At 40.5% G+C, this 20,592-nt stretch overlaps 1 protein-coding gene and 1 long non-coding RNA gene across 3 annotated transcripts; one reads left to right on the top strand and one right to left on the bottom strand.

Annotated features, from left to right (window-relative positions):
• Window positions 1–2,971: 2,971 nt before the first annotated feature.
• UQCRFS1 (ubiquinol-cytochrome c reductase, Rieske iron-sulfur polypeptide 1) lies at window positions 2,972–8,184 on the bottom strand. The gene is made up of 2 exons (XM_081274358.1): window positions 7,906–8,184; window positions 2,972–3,792 (listed from the first exon to the last, which is right to left on the bottom strand). Exons 1-2 carry the CDS (start codon window positions 8,117–8,119, stop codon window positions 3,182–3,184), a joined length of 825 nt encoding a protein of 274 aa, XP_081130484.1. The 5' UTR covers window positions 8,120–8,184; the 3' UTR covers window positions 2,972–3,181.
• A 90-nt stretch (window positions 8,185–8,274) lies between these two features.
• On the top strand, window positions 8,275–20,317 carry LOC308637690. Of its 2 annotated transcripts, XR_014019659.1 has the most exons (4): window positions 8,275–8,400; window positions 9,864–9,960; window positions 11,001–11,110; window positions 19,558–20,317. It is a non-coding gene; the product is annotated as an uncharacterized lncRNA (long non-coding RNA). The 2 variants fall into 2 exon arrangements; XR_014019658.1 differs by lacking the exon at window positions 11,001–11,110.
• Window positions 20,318–20,592: the final 275 nt, after the last annotated feature.

Here is a 20,592-nt window from a genome sequence, read left to right as displayed (position 1 = left end):
TCACTTACAAATTCACTTTTTTCCATCCAGGACCTAATAATTGAGTATTTGCCACACTATGCAGCACTCTCAGCATGGTGGTAAGGAGACAAACAAGGAAAGTGAGCTCTTAGCGTAGTGTAAGTAACCAAATGAATACATCCTATTGGGGACAGAGGCTCTATGTTGTTGTTTTAATAATGTCATGCCCTGACATAGTTAATGTATTAATTCCTAAAACTACTATGAGGGGATTGTTTTATAAATGTGGGAACAGAAGCAGGGATTAAGTAATTTATGTCAGGACACACATCTAAGAAATGGCAGAGCCAGGACTGAACACTAGAACCAATCCCCCACTCTTAAACCTCTGTACTTCTAGGCAGCTTTGTAGAGGGTAGATTGTAAGGGGACAAGATTAGAGAAAAGAAATAGCAGTTTCGAATCTTACAGCAGACCAAGCAAGAACTGACAATTATAAATGCTGGTAGTATAAGGTGGCAATCAGGCCTATAGGCTCTAAACTCAAGATTCTGTGGGTTAAGTTTAGCTTCAGCAATATACCAGTCAATTGTAGACAGAGATTTCCCTGGGCCTCACTCTCCATCTATAAAACAGGAATAGCAACGTTTCATTGATGGGATTTTTTTGGAGAATTAGAAGAGATCATATACATAAAGTACACGTATCCTAATGACTAGGAATCAGTCTTAAAATGCTGATATTAGAATGCTACACACAACAGAAAAGATAATGGGCCTGTTATAAGATTAAAATTAACAGGATTTGAGAATTGATTTAGGCTCTGGGAGAAGAGGTACTAGGAAAGGAGGCAAAAAAAGACTAGCAGGTCTTGGCCTGCCAAGTAGGTTACTAGGCAGCCATTCAGTAGGGGGCTGAACATGAATATGAACTTCAGGAAAGTAAAAAGAGGAGTCATTAACAAATAGGTAATAATAAAATAAGTTTCTCTGGGTGTAATGCAGTGGGCCCAGGATATTCTGGAAAATAAGGACTTTTATTTTTGGTTAATACATAAAAAGCCATAAAATTTAAATGACAAAAATATAGAAATGAGACAGTACTGGGAGAATGAAGAATGATATTGACATTCAGGTAATTAATGTTCCCACAGTTAAGGAAAATCAGTGTACAAAAGCACTGTGGTCTTAAGCCATAAATACCAAGTAAAGGCAAATGCCCTTTCCCTATATACTCAGATTAACTGAAAGATTTTACAAAGGTATGTTCAGAAAGACCGAAGTAACTATGATGTTATCTCTAACAATGCAAATTTTCCAAAAGGCCAAATTTCCTGTAACATTCTTTTAAAGCGCACTAAAATAGCTTGGGTCCTAAAATTTTCCCAAGAATTATTCCCAGTAAGCAGCAATGCTTATAAAAGCTCTTGTCAGTACCAACTGGTCAGACATCTATTTTAGGTCATTTTCTACTAGTGTCTAGGATTTTTCTTTCTGTAAAATAAGTGAAAAAGCTAACATGTCTGTTCTACCCACTTAGCAAAGTACTATGAAGTGAGTTCAATCATCCTACCATTTGTGGAACAAAGCCTTCTTTCAAAAGTAAATGCTACTGGGATTTAACAGTATCTTACCATGAAACTCAAAATATCATTGAAGACCAAATATAGCAATTCCAGCTCAAGGTACCTGTAATGCAACATCTGGGGACTGCAAAATTTTCTATTTTTGTTTTTCATTACCATACAGATTCTAACATAGTAGTGTTTTGACACTTCAAAATGAAAATATGCGCTATTTCAAGATACCACTTCAGGGAATGAGGTGTGGTAGTATTGAGGTATCAGTATTACTCTATAAGAAAGGGGTGCTGTTAACACTTGTGCAACAATTATTTTAGCAGGTGGACCCATCTTCTTCAATAACTGAACATTTCACATTCTTACTGTCACCACCACAACACCAATACCAGGAACATTCTCCATTATCTGGAGACTAGAATATAAAATATTACTTTTAGGTGCCCCCACCAATTACCACACTTACTAACTTTACTTCTAGAATAATAGAAATGTTGGTATTTTCTTTTTTGATACAACACTTAGCTGCAAAGACTGGACTGGTAGATGAACAGCTCCTTTGTAAAATAAACTAACATCTAGTTTGTTATTTTACAAGTGCACATGTATTCCAAGGTAGACCTAATTGATAATTACTTACCCACCTCCAAACAGCCAAGGCAAGATAAACTTATCAAAAAGGGCAAAGCCCACTCTTATTCCTGCACCTGTGTAATTTCAATTTATACCCAATCATGTATTTAGGTAAGAGGCAGAAGGAAATAGGATGTTAATTCTGATAGGCTCTGTGTGTGCCCACCCCCACTTCCTCAGTCACATGCTGAGTGACTTCAAATCCAATAACTACACAAACAAAACCACAAAGATAGTACCAAGTGTCAGATGCTTCCTTTCTGCCTCATGATAGGGTAGATACAAGATACATCAATAATGCCAGATGGAAGAAATAACAGAAATACTATCATTTGGAAAGTTTCTCTCAAATAATATTCCTTCACTGTTCCTTAAAATTAATAATTCTAATTACTTATTGCCACAAGGGACAAAAAAAATTTTTTGGCTTGTCACGCAGGCATAAAACCAGCTATCCAGACCTGGGGGAAAAACCCTCAGAGCTGCTAACACTCAGAACTCTTTCTCATAAATTACATTCAAAATTACCACACAGATTATACAGCAGGGGAGAAAACAGTCAGAAGCACTCTTACTGAATTCTGTGAAAAAAGGAAAAGACTAGAGATGACCAGCTTGTTTCAACTCATCCTCACAATGAGCACTGTAGAATCTGCGTCCCTGACACAAAGGAGGAAATAAATATTTATACAAGTAAAAGACAAAGTCAAGTATAGATTTCACAAATATCTTGTACACCAGTCTGTAATTTTTAATTAGAATTAGCTATCAAAGACATTGCACCTTTCAAGTCTGTGACCGAGCTTAACAATGTTTAACAGTAGCTTTATTAAGTGAATGCTTGTAAGTACTCAACATTAGATTCAATTTACTTCACATTTGCAAGTACATTATTAACAATCCTTAAATATTTCAAATCAACCAACTTAGAAGTACAGGAGGCTTGCCCTCAACTCTTCTGAGGTGACATGAAAAATGAAAACAGCCTAGAACTTTAGTTCAAAGTCTCTAACCAACAATCACTAGATCATCACTGGTGAACTCATACGAGGGAACTTCAAGGTTGAGAGGCGCAGGCCCCTTCCTGATCCTGCCTGATGCATCATAGTGTGACCCATGGCAAGGGCAGTAATAACCACCAAAATCTCCTGCATTTGCAATGGGTACACAACCAAGATGAGTACAAACACCTATCAGGATAACCCATTCAGGTTTCTTTACTCGATCCAAATCATGCTGTGGGTCTCGCAACTGGGACACTTCAACAGCAGCTTCCTGGTCAATCTCCTTCTGGGTTCTGTGGCGCACAAACAGGGGTTTGCCTCTCCATTTGAAAGCCATGTTCTTGCCTTCTGGAATATCGGACAACTTGATTTCAATTTTCGACATGGCCAATACATCAGCAGAAGCACTCATGCTGGAAACAAACTGGGAGACAACATTCTTGGCGGCATATGCAACACCCACAGTAGCTGTTGCAGTCACCAAATAGGAGAAACCTTTTCTAGCCTCGCTGCTCTCTTTTGAAGACTTTGTGCTATCTAACACTTCGGAGCGACGATAGTCAGAGAAATCAGGCACTTTGACATCCGTGTGGGAATAACGAACAGAAGCAGGTACTACAAGGCAAACAGAAAGTTAAAAACAATTAGATAAGTAACTAATTACTGAAAGGGGTATACATCAGGAAACAGACCTTAGACTCATAGGCAAAAATTTAAATTCTCAAAACTCACCAGTTGAGACTGGTGAGTAGTTGAAATGGCAGTACTAGCATATAAAATATTAGAAACGAAATGAAGTTGACTACAAGCTATTATATTGGTATGAACCACAAGATAATATTTGTAAATTGAATATCTCCTTGAAGGTTGTTGGAACATGGCTCATTCAGGATTAATATATCATAGCATTAAGTTCAGAAAGTTAAATAGCACAATTAATAGCTATACTTCAAAGTTTCCAAAAATCCAATTGCTAAGACATTTTGGTACAACCAAACTAAATACTTCTCATATTCTCTGGATTAGAAAAGACCCCAAAACTTATCTAACCTACCTGGTTAAACTGATCTGCTCATCTCATTAAGGCAAAAGTCTAGTCTACAAAAGTAAGTACAAAATAATATATATTCTGTGTTCTGCTGGTATCCCTTCAGTTACAGAAAATTTATGAATTTCTATTTTAGACTTGAGGGTATAAACTAATACTATCTTCAAGTAAAGCTTCTAATGTGCAGAAAAGGATATCCTTATCATAACAGGCAGCTCTTAAAATAAAACCTGCAAAAAGAACTATTTCCATTTAGCAAAAGAAGAGAAAATTTTTCCTATATTTCCCTCTTCAGTGAAGTTTTATATCTTCTGTAAAAGGGCATTACCCTTTTTTACTGCCGTGGGCCCCTTTAGTGAGATGCTTCTACTGTAGGCTACCGTGTGTGTCAAATGAATGTAAATAAACAAATAATTACTGCCTTCATAGTATTTTGGGAACAAGTAATTTGTATAATAAAAAAGATTTTTAAAGTCATGTCCTCTCTCCCATACCATTTGTAAACATCTGACAAAAAATGAATTTACTGGTATCACTTTTAAATGTTTCAGGAAAGCAAATCTCTTTGTAAATCATATCTGTTTTAGGAAACCTGCCATTAGGTTTCCTTTTTAGAAAAAGAGGCACTAAAAATTGTTAACTTTTTTTTAGAAAACGTGTTATTTCAAAGCTGTACTTATAAAAACATTTCATTAAAATAAACTGCAATTTCATTCATAAGCTTTCATCCTATTTCTTTGAGCAGTCAAACATTACAATACAAAATATTTCAACTGCTTTTCATGTGATTGTCAAGATCAATAACTTTATAGAAGACACAAATATTCATAAATAATGAAACCTATCAAAATCACTCTATATACTTTTCTGACTAGCCCATTTTTTTTGTGGGGATCAGGACATAGATGGTGACTACCTGAGATTCATATTTATGACTTCGTGGCATCAAAGTGACTTACAATGTACTGTTTTACCTACTGCTAACCTGACAGTACAGACTGGCAATTTGGAATCAAGCATGAATTGTTTTTCCCTGGCAAAACCTGGGACAGTAAAGAATGTTTCATATCTAAGATAAAGAAACCAAGGTCATACCTCTACATTAAAAACAGTATCCACAACTGTTAAGTCTTTTAAAGAGTATACAAGGTAATGTCTAAGGACACTACACAGAATGACTGTCATTCTCATTCTCAAAGACTTGATGGCAAAAGAAATTCAGTTGTCTACCTCTCTCTACCTAGCAAGTACTTTATTGGGTTACATGGTCAAGAACTCTTTAGGAAATTTAACTGCCAGGTTGCCAAAATCATTCTCTCAATAATTTACAAGGGTTGTATAATGTCTGACTTTGAGAAGCAAAGATGTTGCAATTAGTTCTAACCTAAAACAAGATCAGATATTTATGGAAATATCACCTAGAAACACAAAAAAATCGAAGGCATTTTAATAAATATTTTTTAAGTTTTAGTTTTAAAGTGACCTCTGATATGCAAGAGATGCTACCCTGGTGTAAACTTCCTCCCCAATTCAAAGATCTGCTCCTGATCAATTCCTCCCATACTGTCACTGTCTTTCTAGAAACTATCTAAATAGGACACTTTAAGGTGAACTTAAGCTACAAGCTGAGGGCATGATGATAGAAGAGATTTTTTTTCTTATGGTTCTACATTTTTTTGCCTAGTTTAAAAATTAATTCTAGAAGAAACTCTTTAGCCATTTGACAAAGATGCTTTTCACCTTTGCTATTGAAGTTTTCTCTTCTTGTTTATCACCTCCAACAACTTGAGATTCATACCTATGACTTTGCAGAACCAAAGTGACTTACATTCATGTAGTATTTTACCTATTGCTAACCTGACAGTACAGACTAGCAATTTGGAATCAAGCATGAATTACTTTCCCCTGGCAAAGCCAAGGACAGTAAAGAATGTTTCATACCTAAAAGATAAAGGAACCAAGTTCATATCTCTACATTAAAAACAGGTACACAAGGTATAAACTTGGAATGGGCCAGGGTACTTCATTCCTACCCTAGACAGTTTCTCCAAAACCACTAGTGCTCCTCAACATTCACTCACAAATACTTTGCGTCAACTTTACGAAATCTCAGACTGTAGGAAAGAAAAATGTAGACACTCTATTCCTTTAAGTTCAAGGTCAGAGGAATAACCAATGAATACAATACAGAATGGGAAATGTTATATGCTATAAAGACATAAAGGAATGAGCAAATATAAAATTTTATTGACCTGATCCAAAATTGTGATTGAAAGGATGGGTAAGATTTGCACATAAGGAAAAGTGAGTGGAAGGATCATTAGAAATATAGAGAAGCAGTGCTACTTGGGAGGCTTAAGATGGGGAATCACTTGAACCAAAAAGTTAGCTGGGCCCGGGCAAACACAGTGAGACCTCCTCTCAAGAAAGAAAATAAAAAAGTAAAAAGAATAGAGTGAATAATGCAGAGTAAGTTTCCCCTTGAGGCAACTTGATTATCACATAGCACAAAGACCACTAACTCAACTGTCAATGGGACCAAGCAAGTAACACAATAGAACAAGCAAGCCTAGTGAGAAGTGGAGTGGACAACTATGGGAGCAGCCAATACACAGCACACTAGACTTTACCTGTGTAGAAACTATAGAATCCAGTGTTGCCACCCTATAATACTTCAAGAAATATCAGGAGTTTTCCCAGTTTTTTAATACTAAGCAATCAGCTTGCAGTCGCACTGCCTACATGGTGCCATTTCACAATCTCCAATACAGGACATTAGTTAAATGAAAGACAGGGAACAGAAGACTAAACTGAGATCTGTTGACAGAGGATACCAAAAACATTCCTGGAAAGAGCTTATGGCTAACACAATCAGTCTTGTCAATTCCATGCTCTATCTCATGCACAATGTCCATCCTCGTGCAGGTCATTTTACTTCCTGTGGTCTGTTTTCTCATCTGTAAAACGGGAATACCATCAACCTCAAACTTTTCTTCTTGAGGATTAAATTATGTTGTGAAAACCTTTAGACAAGTGCCTGAAAAAGATTGCTGGTACTCATACTGAAACTGATCTTGGAGCTGTGTTGTTATTTAAATTGAGGTGGGTTTTTTTTTTTTGGAGGGGGGATTAATAAGGGGTGTTGTTGATGAGGAAAGACACTGAAGGAATAAAGTTCTTAATTTTTTTTAACATTTATTTAATGTCCAGTGGCTTTCTACAGATCATGTATGCCTCACGACATCCCTAATCAAACTGGTAGAAGCATGAATCCATTTCATAGGAGAAGAAAACATTTAGAAATTTGCCCAAGGTCAAACTACCTGTAAGCAACAATATCCTGTGTCAGACTTTGTTGGAAGTAGGAGGACGCCGGAGTTGGGAACTTAAAAAAATTAGTCTGCCCAAGAGGGCCCAGATCCGAGCCAAGGGAAGGACTGCCACATAGGGCTGCAGCATCACTTAAGACCGCCCACCTTAGCGGCGTGCCCACGCGAGGACAATGGAGGCCCTGAGAGGTGCAGCGTCCTGTTCTGCCCAAGGTCGCCCCTACCCGGAAACCCGATCCTCCTGAACAGGGACTCCGCTCTACATTTCTACACGCCCCCGCCCTCCTCGGCTGCTCCCCGGGACTAGGGCCGGAGGGAACGAGAAAGGAGAGACCCTTCAACCCGGCTCACCATTGAGGCCCACGCAGGCGACCAAAGGCCGGCCCACGGCCTGGCCACTCAGCGACTCCCGGCACAGGAAGGGTCGCTTCACGTCCAGCACAGGCGGCTCCGGGGTGGCGGGCACTGCGGCCTGCACCAGAGGCCGCAGCGCACCCGCCACCCCGCGGGACGTGGCCGACAGGACCGGTGCAAACGGGCCTGAGCGGGTGGCGACCGACAACATGGCGACAAATGATAGAACCGCCGAGCCGGTCACAGGGACGACCTTCCGCCCGCGACGCAGGCGCAAGTGGCGACAGATCTGTGACGTCAGCACGCCGGCCGAAGCGGAGTCCTGAGGGGCGGGACGAACCTGGAAGTGCTGCGTCGAGAGCGGGCCACGAGCCCACGCTGAGGGCGGAGCGGCCAGGAGGCGGGGCTTAACGCCAGCTGTCAATCAGTACGTTTGCCTGGTGGTCTGCGTTCCCGTCGCTGCTCAAAATAAGAGGACAAAATAAAACTAAGGTCGGGAGAAACGTCCCGTGGGTGTATTTGTGATCAGTTAGGGCAAAATTTCATCTGGGGCGACCTGGGCATAAGAACAAATTACTATAGTTTAAATGAGGATAATTCTTCCCAAAAAGGAAAAAAAAATATATATATATATATAAAACATCACCTAGAATATATTGTAACCTCTATTTATTTTCTGTAATGATTTTTTTTATCGTCTTAACCAAACAACAAAAGGCTAGGGACCTGTGTGCAAAGATTAAAAATAATAACCTAGCCAGGAACTGTGGCACATGCCAGTGGCTGGACAAGCTGAGGCAGTTGGGTCACTAGTTCAAAACCAGCCTCAGCAACTTAGCTAGGCCCTAACTCAGTAAGGCCTAAATAAATAAATATAAAAGTACAAATTAAAAACCTAAATATAAAAAGGCTGGGGAGTTGGCTCAGTGGTTAAGCCCCCTGTGTTTTATCCCTGTTACATACACACACACACACACACATTTAGTAAGCATCTACTGTATATTGGATTTTGTTTTCCAGCATTCTTTCATTTGTAATCAGGCTCCTGCAAAGTAGCTGCTATTGTTACGGACGTTTTACTAATGAGGGAACATTTTACTGATGAGGTAAGTCTCAGAGATCCTTTGTTCACAACTGAATTGCCAGGAAACAGTGAAGCAAGTTTGTCTCCTGACTCTGTGGTCTTAATCAACACCACTACCCAAGTGAAATTTTAGGGGATGCAGGGGTGCAGGGATAGATCCCATAATCATTTCCTGTCACATGTTGAGAGACTTACCCCCTTTTTACTTCTCTTTCAGTCCTGTTTACACCAATAAGAAAGTCTGAGTTTGGTGCTAATATAGTTTTAATTCCTCTCTATATTTGTTAATCCCCTCTTTTAACACAATAAGCCTTGAATTTGAAGTTTTCAGCAGACAACTGAATCTAGAGAAAATTTAATATCACTTATTTTCATGGTATTTACTTTTTAATTCATACTGGTTTTCTGCCTATTATACTACAGTGAGATAAGACTTCATTCATTCTGTAAAAGAATGAATTAATTTAAATATTAAGTATATCCTAATATGAGCAATGCATGGATTTGGCAAAATTGTGAATCAAGAATGTGAACCACTGAGGTTTCTCAACCCTGCTCAGTGCTGTGCATGGACTGCATGACCTGGGCAAATTTTCTAACCTCTCTGCTTCAGTTTCCTCATCTATAAAATAGAGGTAATATTGATGGTGTCTACCTGGTAAAGTTACTAGGAGGAGAAAAGCTACTAATACGTGCAAACTACCTACAAAGAGGCCTGGCTCAGAGTAAGCAGCAGGGAGGATTTGCTGGTGGTGTTTTTATTTGAAACTGCCACTTCCTCTGGAACAATACCTCATTCCTTTGATCCCTGCTGCCTTTCTGTTCCTTTCTCAAGGTTCACAGCACACTGACCACTTTCTCCTTTGCCCAGGACTTGAGCTGTCTTGATAGCGACCGACCGGGGCTGTGTTGTACTCTCAAGATTGGAAGCTGCCTGCCTCTTCACGACTGAGCTTGCCATAAAGCAGGTATGAAGCTTACCCCCAGCAACAACTGGGAAGGATCAAAAACAGACACTTCCGGAGCAACTACAAAGGCAGTCCATGATTTGAGTACTTTCCATGAAATTACTCGTTTAATTCACAACAGTCCTCTGAGTGTAGTAAGAGTAGAAGAAGAATGAATGAATAAATCTTCTGGAGACCTTCACAACTTCCCAATGGAGTAAGCAGAATTCAAATTGTTATCTCCAGACTCTCTGGGTCCAATCCCAGTTCTGTCACTCACCAGCTACTTCCTAGGGCAAGTTATATAACCTCTGTATGTGCCTCAGTCTTTATCCCGCAAAATGAGGACAATACTATCTACCTCAGAGTTATTTTAAGGATTTAGTGGATTAATAATTATAAAATGCCCAGAACTGTGTCTTGTACGCAGTGAGTGTTATGTAAGTGTTGATAAGAATAATAATTCTGTTTTCTATATGAATAGAAGAAATTCGGAGATGAACAATGACTTACCCAAAGACACATCATTGATAAGTAAAAGAACACTTTTGTTCTGGGGCTGTTCCAGATTTGCAGCAGAGAGAAGGGTAGTTATATGGCTAATCAAATGTTGTCTTGCAAAAGAAGGAGGCTAGCATCTAACAGTGGCAGGCAGGCATATTGGAACTTGGAACTTTGATGTCTGACCTGACTTCCTCTTGGTAGTTGTTGGTTTTTAACTGAACTTCTTATCAACATTCATGCACCAGTTTATTCTTTCCTTGAATACAAATTTTTGAAGGTTCCAGATGCAAACAACCTGGTCTGCATAGCTGTGACCCACACTAACTGTATAACTTTGGACACTGCTGAGCTTCAAATCCCTCATCTGCAAAACAGGGATAAAATGAAATTGCTCTGAAAATTCAAAGTAACGCATGTGAAATGCCTAGTGTTTGGTATAAAACAAGAACTTAATAAATATTTGTTGTTATTTTTGTAAACTAGCAAAGTATCTGTATGAATTAAGGATTGACACAAAGTCTTTCTTTTAATAAGTGGGTACTTCATTTAAATCACAGGTCATAGACTGGAGACCTACTCTTTAACCTCTCAGTTCCACAGGGTGACCTGTTGGACTGGCATACATGATGCTGGAATCATCAGAATTATTTGCTAGCATTTACAAATTGTGAGTATTCACACATATAAACTGTGGTTGATTAATATCTCCACATCCTCCCCCATCCCCACCGCCAAAGGTGCAAGTCCTAATCCCTGAAACCTGGGAATATATTACCTGTTACTTCACCTGACAAAGAGACTACGATCTGATTAAGGATCTTGAGATAAGAAGATTATACTGGATTATCTAGGTAGGCCCCAGTGTAATCACAGCATTCTTATAACAGGGAAGCTAGGGGTCAGAGAAGAGAGAAATGCTATCCTACTGGGCTTGAAGACAGACAGAGGAAGGGGGGCTGGAAATGATGGACCAACTGTTAAAAGCTGGGAAAGGCAAAGAAATAGATTGTCTTCTGAAGCTTTCAAAAGAAATGCAGCCCGAAAACCAATTTTAGAACTGTAAAATAATACATTTGTGTTGTTTTAAGCTACAGACTTTGTTATAGCAGCAATAGAAAACTAACACACACATTTGCCTTTCTTCAAAAAAGATTTGACCACCTGTGTCCTTATATAGAGAAAGATCGTTGATGCTATTAACCCAGGTGGGTAGTCACTGATCTGAGTCCTTTCCCATCATGTTCACTTTATATAGCTACAAAACCTGCTATCCCCTGAGGCTTCTGAGCATGGGCTCAGCTTTACACAGTTCCACGGGAAGGTTTGAGCCATTGCCAAAAGTGGTAGGACACCAACAAGCAGTGCAATCTCCTGGTTCCATTTGGTACCCAAGCATGAGCTGTATTTTGAGATGCTTTCTTCTCCCTACAATTTTAATGTTTCCATCTGGACAATGGGGATGTGTAGAGGGTGGGAGAGGGGAGTGTGCTCTGAGGAGACTCTGCTAGGATTTGTAAATGATTGTCCTCTGTTCCTGTATAATGCAGAAAGCTGGTAAGACCCTCCTCAGGAAACATCCCTCCTCAACCACTTTCATCTCACCTTGTGCCTACACAGAAAGGCTGGTTCCTCCTTGCTGAAGGGGCCCACGCCTGTCTTCCATTTCCACACCATTACCCCAGGAAATGCTTAGCTTTTTCCTCTCCAGTTCCAGTCGTTGTGACAGTTTCAGCCTCTCCCCTCAGCCCATGTCCTTCGCTTGAGCAGCGAGACGTGAAGACTGACAGCCGCTTGAGAACTGCACAGACTGTCCCCAATTTAAGCCATTTAAAATGCATTTCTGTTCCATAAAATCCGTTTCCATAATTCTGTGCCCCCACTTCTTTGAAACATGGTAACCCTAGGGAGGAGAAGAAATTAACCAGGGAGGAGAAGTTCAGACGTGCTAATATTTTAATCACTCGTTCCTTTAACACATTAGTCACATTCATTAAGTATGATTAATTTGCCGTCTTTGTTGAAAATCATATCAGTTTCCCTATCAGCTGTACATCCATCTCTTGCCAAATAAGCTGCTGCAGTGGCACCAAAAACTTCCCCTTTTAATGCCCCTGGATTATATTATATGCCCCCTGAAAGAATCGTCGAGTTAATTGAACTCATTTGTATAGAATACTTGCTAAAAGCCTGTATTCCAGAGTTAGGCTGCCTCCATTTAATCCCAACTCCTCCACTTGCTTGAGTCCTTTGGGCAAGTAACCCAAGCCCTCTGAGCCTCAGTTTCCTCACTTGAGGATTCATTCTTTCACTTGAAAGACTTTTGTCTTTACCATATGCCACGTTGTTTGCCCATTGCTTAGAGATGGAGCAGTTAAGTACAGTGTGGCTAAATGTGGGCCATGAGGACCTTGCATTCTAGGGCAGCAAAATAGATAACAAATAAGAATGTCATATGGTAATACAGTCTATGGAGAAAAGAAAACAGGATGAGGGGAGGAGAGTACTGGGCTGGTGGGAGAGGGCATTATTGCCTTAATGAACTCAGGGATCACTTACTTCAACCACATTTCCCCTCTCTAGGTAGATAAGTTTGTACCTCAGGAAAAGTATGCATGGATCTAGTCATCGAGCGAATGTTGAGTGTTCAGCACTTGCCATGTGCCAGCCCTGGTGACAGGCTGGGAACTCAGGCTTTGAGCTGGAGGTACTGCCCTAGGCCTGGCTTTCTGTCTCTGGAAATGAGAGGCAGGGAAGGAGCACTAGGGAGGGTGCTGTCCCGTTGCTTGTCTGCTTGCTTTGAGCTCCATGATGACTCTGTGAGAAGTCCTTGGAAGAATGGAAGGTGAGTGACATGTTCTTGAATGGAGGCACTTGAAACATGATCCTCTCTGTTCTCCAAACAGCCATCATTTCTGTATAGTGTTAGGGATTTCCTTCCCATGCCCTGCACAGATGGGAATACCCTGAGAGAGACGGGTCTGGTATGAGCTGTTTCATGGAGAACTGGGCATTTTCAAGGTGGAAGGGAGTACTAGGGAGGGGAATAAGCTGAAGGGACATGCCTCTGATAGACCTGAGCAGCCTGTAGAGGGCAAAGAAGATGTTAATGTAACAGGGCCTCCCTGCTCCTGACTCCCTCTCCACCCTGCCCAGGATTTCCTAACTTTGAACCTTCAGTCATATTGTTTCCAAGCATGAAGTTCTGGATCCCTTCAGTTTAAACTCAACCCAAAACCTCTGGAAGCTTTTCCCATTCTTCAGGAAAAACTGAGATCCAGAGTGTCTGATGCCCAGTTATCATCTTGGCAGAGAGAATCCCCAAAGATTCCCCTTCTCCCTGGAAGGACCAGCCTCCCTGACTCTCCAAGATGTCCCCAGGCATTGTTACTGTTTTAGCACGTTTTGTGTTACTTTAACAAAATACTTGAGATTGGGTAACTTATACAATAAAGAAGTTTGTTTAGCTCATACTTTTGGAGGCTGAAAGTCTTAAATTCAGGCATCCACATCTGGAGAGGGATTTCTGCCACAACATAAGATGGCAGTTGGCATTACTTAGAAGGAGCATGTGAGAGGCCAGCAGTACATGCACTAGAGGCATTCAAGGGAGATGTTATGCTTAGTTATAACAACCTGCTTCATGAATACCAATCTAGACCCAAGAGAAAAAGGCACTATGGCAAGGAGAGCACCAGTCCCTCTTAATGACTTAATCACCCCTCCCACAGGCCTTATCACCTCATATGGTTACATTGGGGAATGAAACCACAATATGGATTTTGGAGGGAAAACCACATTCAAACCATTGCTCTGGGGACCTTGAATATGAGTGAGAGATCAGGAAGAAGGCCCAGGCCCACCCAGGGCTGTGCAGGACAAATACAAGTCATTATTTCCTTCCCATAACAATGCCCAGGAAACATTAAGGGAAGTTAAATTAAACTACCAGTTGTCCAGCATTGCTGCCGGAATAATAAATTCATAGGTTAAATAAATGTTATTTGTACTTTTTTCAAAATTGATGTACACAGTGAAGCAGATTGTGATGTTCTTGGTATTTAATTTGTATTTCAAGGTAATAATGAAGGCAGTACCCGTTTGTACATCTAAAGGCCTTTCATCCATGAATCCTGAGAGCACTTTTCTAAGCATATTGGGAATAAATTAAGTTGCAAACCCTCCATGAAAAAGATTAAAGTTTAAACATAATTTTGAGGAACCACTTGAGCTCATCCATTTACCTGCTTAGTAAGTACACTCACCTATTTATCTTACAATTTTCTTTCACAAAAGAAGGAACTTTGTGTGGCATGTAGAACCCACACAACAGAATTGTAATGTCAAACCTACTGTGTCTTGAAACAAGCCCAAGCAGAATTAAACCTGCCTTCTGAGACAAGGTGATAGTAATTAAACCAGATATCCTATAACAAGTTGTGCTGGCTGATAAATTATTTGATTACCAGATATGGTAAGTATACTTGCAATCAATACAATTGCCTAAAAGCTCTGAATTAGAAATTGTGCAATAAAATATAACTGAAAGGTATTAGGAATTGGTAGTTTTAATTACAGAGAATGATTAATTGATCATTCAGAGAGTATTGATCTACAACTTATTTAATTCTTTGCAATTAAGTTTGTCAAATTTGAGTCTGAATAACTGATGATTTTTCCTATTAATGCTAGAGCTGGAAGGGACAAGGATGATGAAAGAGGCAAGGCTAGAGCTTAGATGGGCTGGCCCTACACACAAAGCCTAAGCTGTCCCATCCCCTCTCCCCAACTGCAGGACCTTTGCTGGTACTTACCTGAAGCACCCACTGCCGTTCTCCCCTGATTCATTTCTGGGTCTTGGTCCAGCAGAAGCTCCCTCAGTTTCCCTCCAGGCAACTGAAGGCCAACCTGAGAAGGTGACCAGTCACTGCCCCTCGTTTCTTATCTCCTTGCTCAGTTTTCTCATGTGCAAAAGGGGGCTTATAAAATGTGTGTAGCATGGGCAAGGAAAAGAGAATGCGCACTTGACAGCATCCAACTACAACTGGTAGTTTAATTTAACTTCCCTTAATATTTCCTGGGCATTGTTATGGGAAGGAAATAATGACTTGTGATTGTGCACTGGTTAATATTATTACCACTCTCCATCCTCTTAGTTCCCATAGGATGTAGGTCAATGCCCTCATTTAAGTTCCAGTACGCCACCCTACATTCCCCTCTGTATTGTCTCCACTAAATCAGTTTTGTAGGGTGTGGAGTCTTATAATTTTTTGTTTCCTGCTTAGAGAAGCATCACTCTGTCCACAATTGTATAAGAAAGACCGAATTCCCTCCCTTCAATTTGGAATGGCACTTTATGCCACAGATGAGCCCAGGAAATGTGTGCTGGTTGAAGAGAGGTCAGCAAGTGCTTATGGAGCCTCTGGGGTTCTGGAGATAGAGTAGGGTCCTCTGATTGGAGACAGAACTTGACACCTAGGGGAGGAGAGAGCCCCGAGGTGCACTGGGGTGGGACAGGGAGAGAGGCAATGCAAGACTGGTCGCATGGGCACAGAAGAGAAAGCAGAAGTGGGGACAGTACCACTGATCCAGGCGGAGTAGGAATGCCTGGCACTTAAGCACCAGGCAGATACTTCTGTGGAGAGAGGCATTTGTTTCACTCAGAGACATTCGCCTGGTTTGACCTGGAGCAGTCAGACACTCTAGGTAGATCTCTCCCAGGGAACAACAAGTAAATAGCTGAAGTTTCCAAAGGTCAAGTCTTGCCTGCCTTCTAAGTTAATACCAGCTGGGATTGTCCACCCCAAATCCTTTTCTCCTGTACTTGTCTCATAATGAGGCCAAATATCCTACCAGATACCATCATCTTTCTAGCAACCCAGATATAAGAGAATATGATCTGACTTGCTGGTGACACAGAAAGGCAGAGGCCACAGGAGCCCTGGACTTCACCAAGGGTTCATGGAACCTGGAGACAGCAGATTGGGCCTTAGAACTCTTCTCACCTGGGGAGTAAGATCTGCTTTCTGACTAGGTCCTCCTAGGACCCTCAGATTTTCCATGGTCCCAGACTTCTCATATCTCCCACAGATGAGGCTGTGCAGTCCACTCAGAACCCCACCCCAGTTTTAGGAAGGTGTTCAAACATAAACCATCAGACAAGTGCAAGATGTTCATCACAGTTATGTTTATTAATAGTGAAAAATTGTCCCTAGACTTACTATCTACCATGCTGGATGAGATTAGAGTATATTCATAAAATGTCTTTACCATCATTTAAAGTTATAACATAGGTCTGTGTTTAAGGACATAGTAAATGATACTCAGTATGTTAAATAAAAGGCAGCTTATAAATCAGAATGTATATGATCAAGTTCTTGTTAAAGTATTTATATGCATGTCTGTAAATGTCTGTCTTTGCAAACAAAGAAGTCTAGCAAATGCACATCATACGTTAACAATGATTATCTTTGAATAGTAGAATTATTTTTTTACTTTATCTTTTACATTTTTAAATATCCAGTGATTCTTACATTGAGTTTATATTAATATTTTTGCAATGAAAATATAAATAAGTAAATCTGTCTTCATTTGGAAGATGGTAAGAAGCAAATCTCAACTGTTTCTACTTTATTTTATTATATTTTGGGGGGTGCCAGGGATTGAACCCAGGGGCACTTAACCTCTGAGCCACATCCCCAACCCCCCATTTTTTTCTTATTTAGGGTTTTTGTTTGTTTGTTTGTTTGTCTTTTGAGACAGGGTGTCACAAAGTTGCTTAGGTCCTTGCTAAGTTGCTAAAGATGACTTTGAACTTGCAAGCCCCCTGCATCAGCCTCTAGAGCCACTGAGATTAAAGGCATATGCCCACTGTGCCTGACCTGTTTCTACTTTAACAGCATAAGAAAGGAATCCATCTGTAGATAAGGATTTAGAGTTCAAAGAAAAGTGAGTGGGGATTCTAGCCACTTTGCCCAGCCCACCTCCCTGACTCCTATTCTTCCCCACTTGCTTATGGTGCTGCAGAATTCCAGGGTACATCCTGTTCTCTTAGATGCCAAACTCATTCCAGTCTCAGGGCCTTTCCTCCAGCTATTCCTCTACCTGGCACACTCTATTGCCTAGGCCTTCACACAATTGGGTTCCTTTCGTCATGATTCCCAGGTTAAATCCCACCTTCCACTGGAAACTTCTATTAATATTTAGTTTAAACTGGGTCTTCTCACCCTTCACACCCCTTGTCATTCATGCCATTTTTTTTTTTTGTATTTGCTTGCATCATTGATACTTATTTCCTTTCCTACACACTCATAGTCTCTTTTGTTCACTATTGGGAGCAATTCAGTGTCTGCTGTAGCCAGATTAGCACCTTTAAAGAAACTAAACAGGAATTCCTGCCCATCTTCACAAATTAAATAAAAATAAATATAAAACCCGATTGTGTTTGAACATAAGGAGCTCCAGTGAAGTTCTCAGTTTTTCCATATCAGTTCACTACTGTGTCCCCACAATAGCACACAGCTTGTCACATGTATGTGCTCAGTCATAAGTGTTGAGTGAGGGGATAAATAAATGAATAAATGTCTCTTGAGCATTAGGGAAGGAAAGGGAAGGCAGAAGAGCACTACTTCCATACAGAAATGTCTCAGATTATTGGGCAATTAAAAGCAATAGGAGGTAATTAACACTGAGAAGACCCCTACCCCCCTCCGGTAGGTGGTGGGCCCAGGATCACCCTGATGTGGAACAACCAGGTTTTCACTGCCTCTGGAAGTGGTCTACCCACCCAGATGATAAATGTCATTTTTAAAAAGTTTATTTATTCTAATTTGTTATACATGACAGCAGAATGCATTTCAATTTATAGTACACAAATAGACCACAATTTTTCATTTCTCTGGTAATACACAAAGTAGAGTCACATCATTCGTGTTTTCACACACATACTTAGGGTAATGATGTCCATCTCATTTCACCATCTTTCCTACCCCCATTTCCCCTCCCTTCCCCTCCCTCCCCTTTGCCCCATCCACATTTTCTCCATTCCCCCCATGCTCCCCCATCCCTACCCCATTATGGATCAGCATCCACATATCAGAGAAAACATTTACCATTTATTTTTGGGGGATTGGCTTACTTCACTTAGCATGATATTCTTCAACTCCATCCATTTACCTGCAAATGCCACGATTTTATTCTCTTTTAATACAGAGTAATATTTCATTGTGTAAATATACCACAGTTTCCGTTCCACAATTTAGCTATAGTGAATTGTGCTGCTATAAACATTGATGTGGCTGTGTCCCTGTAGTATGCTGTTCTTAAGTCCTTTGAGTATAAACTGAGGAGTGGGATAGCTGGATCAAATGGTGCTTCCATTACAAGTTTTCCAAGGAATCTCCAAACTGCTTTTAAGACTAGTTGCAACAATTTGCAGTCCACTAAACTTGGGGAAATTGTAATCTGTTTGCCTGTTAAGGAAACCTATTTTAAAACATGAAGGGGAAAAAATAACCCATTCTCAGATAACATGTTAGCATTAACTTAGAGCTCAGTGGAATTTTATTTTTATGACCAAGTTATCATTTATGGAAAATAAGAGTTGAAAATGGAAATGTAGACATAATAATCTTATCTATGGCGGCATGAATAACCAACCACAACCTGTTATTATTTTGTCTTCTGTGAATGTTTGCTTTTTTGAAAGTTCAACTTGCTCAATATGTTTGTCTTTTAACATGAGTTAAGAGGTAATTTGCATGAACACAAATGATGCAGTATCAATTCAGAGGCATTATGAGTTAATTAGCTACAACCCACCATAACGAATTGGGAAAACGCAACTGCACTTTCCATCTCTTTTATTTATAGCTCATTCTTGCTACATTACACCTTTTCAGATATTAAGTGCCGAACATGCTTGCTTCTTAAAAAGGTTAATTATCCAAGACAGGTTTACGGTACCTTATCTAAAGGCCACATATTCTACTTCTTTGGCATCTTGGATTTATGTATTTACAAACAGTGGAAAGTTAGTCAGATTTCCTTCCCTTTAACACCCTGACAGCCACCCTTCTTATCTTGTGTTCTGCCCATACAGTGTTTCTCTGTTGGCAGGTGTCTGTTTCCAACTCTGGCAAAGCAACATCCACATTTGGAACATCAAGCTCTCATTGCCTTCCATGGATGTGAGTGTGGAATGGCCAGGCAAGCAAGACAGGCTGAATCGAGCCCCGATCTCACAAGAGTTCAGGTGGAGTGCAACCAGCAGAGATCTACAGGCCAAATCGACCTCATATAGTCATGATTTCTTTGGCCCATAAAGGGTTGAAAATTGGAATTGTCCTCCAATATTTTAACTGTGGAAGTTTATCACACACAAATCAGATTTCTGGTCTATGTTGAAAAACCAGAAAGTCAGACAGTAGTGGCCACATGGTCAGATAGCAACAACGAACTGTGTGGAGGCCCCTCTCTAGAGAGAGCTTCAGTTTTATAGTTTCTCCATAGTTCCTGGCAATTCCCATTGTCTTCCAGAACTTGAGGCCATTTATTACCTGATTTGGGGCCCATTTGAAACATCCCTGTTACCTGCCTGGCCTCCGGCTAGAGGAGACATGTTATTAGATGGCAGGTCTGCACCCATGCCTCCATTGGAGCTCAGGAAGGCAGGCCCCCAGGGCTTAGTCCCATCACCACAGATGATGCACAAGGCAAACAATGAGGAATAAGAGCCCTTATGTTAGGGTTTGGATGTGAGGTGTTCCCCAAAAGCTCGCATGTGAGACAATGAAAGAAGGTTCAGAGGAGATATGATTGGGTTCTAAGAGTCTTAACCCAATCAGTGATTTAATCCCCTGATAGGGTTTACCTGAGTGGTAACTGAAGTGTGGTAGGGTGTGGCTGGAGGAGGTGGGAATCGGGGTGTGGTTGGGGTATATATTTGTATCTGGTGAGTAGAGCTTCTCTCTCTGCTTTCTGATCATGATGTAAGCTGTTCTCTCTGCTGTACTCTCCTACCGTGATGTTCAGCCTCACCTAGAGCCCTGAGGAATGGAGCTAGTGTTGTCTAGACTAAGACCTCTGAAACTGTGAGCCCTCAAATAAACCTTTTCCTCCTCTACATTTGTTCAGGTTGGGTCCATTTAGTCA

Source organism: Spermophilus citellus (assembly GCF_964194105.1).
Source record: "Spermophilus citellus genome assembly, chromosome: 18".
NCBI classification, from domain to species: domain Eukaryota; kingdom Metazoa; phylum Chordata; class Mammalia; order Rodentia; family Sciuridae; genus Spermophilus; species Spermophilus citellus.
This window is presented reverse-complemented; position numbering and strand designations above follow the sequence as displayed.

Coding starts and splice junctions, on each gene's coding strand:
- UQCRFS1 (XM_081274358.1), bottom strand. CDS start 8,119: ATGTTGTCGGTCGCCACCCGCTCAGGCCCGTTTGCACCGGTCCTGTCG. Junction 3,793..7,905: donor CGCCTGCGTGGGCCTCAATG/GTGAGCCGGGTT, acceptor TTTGCCTTGTAG/TACCTGCTTCTGTTCGTTAT.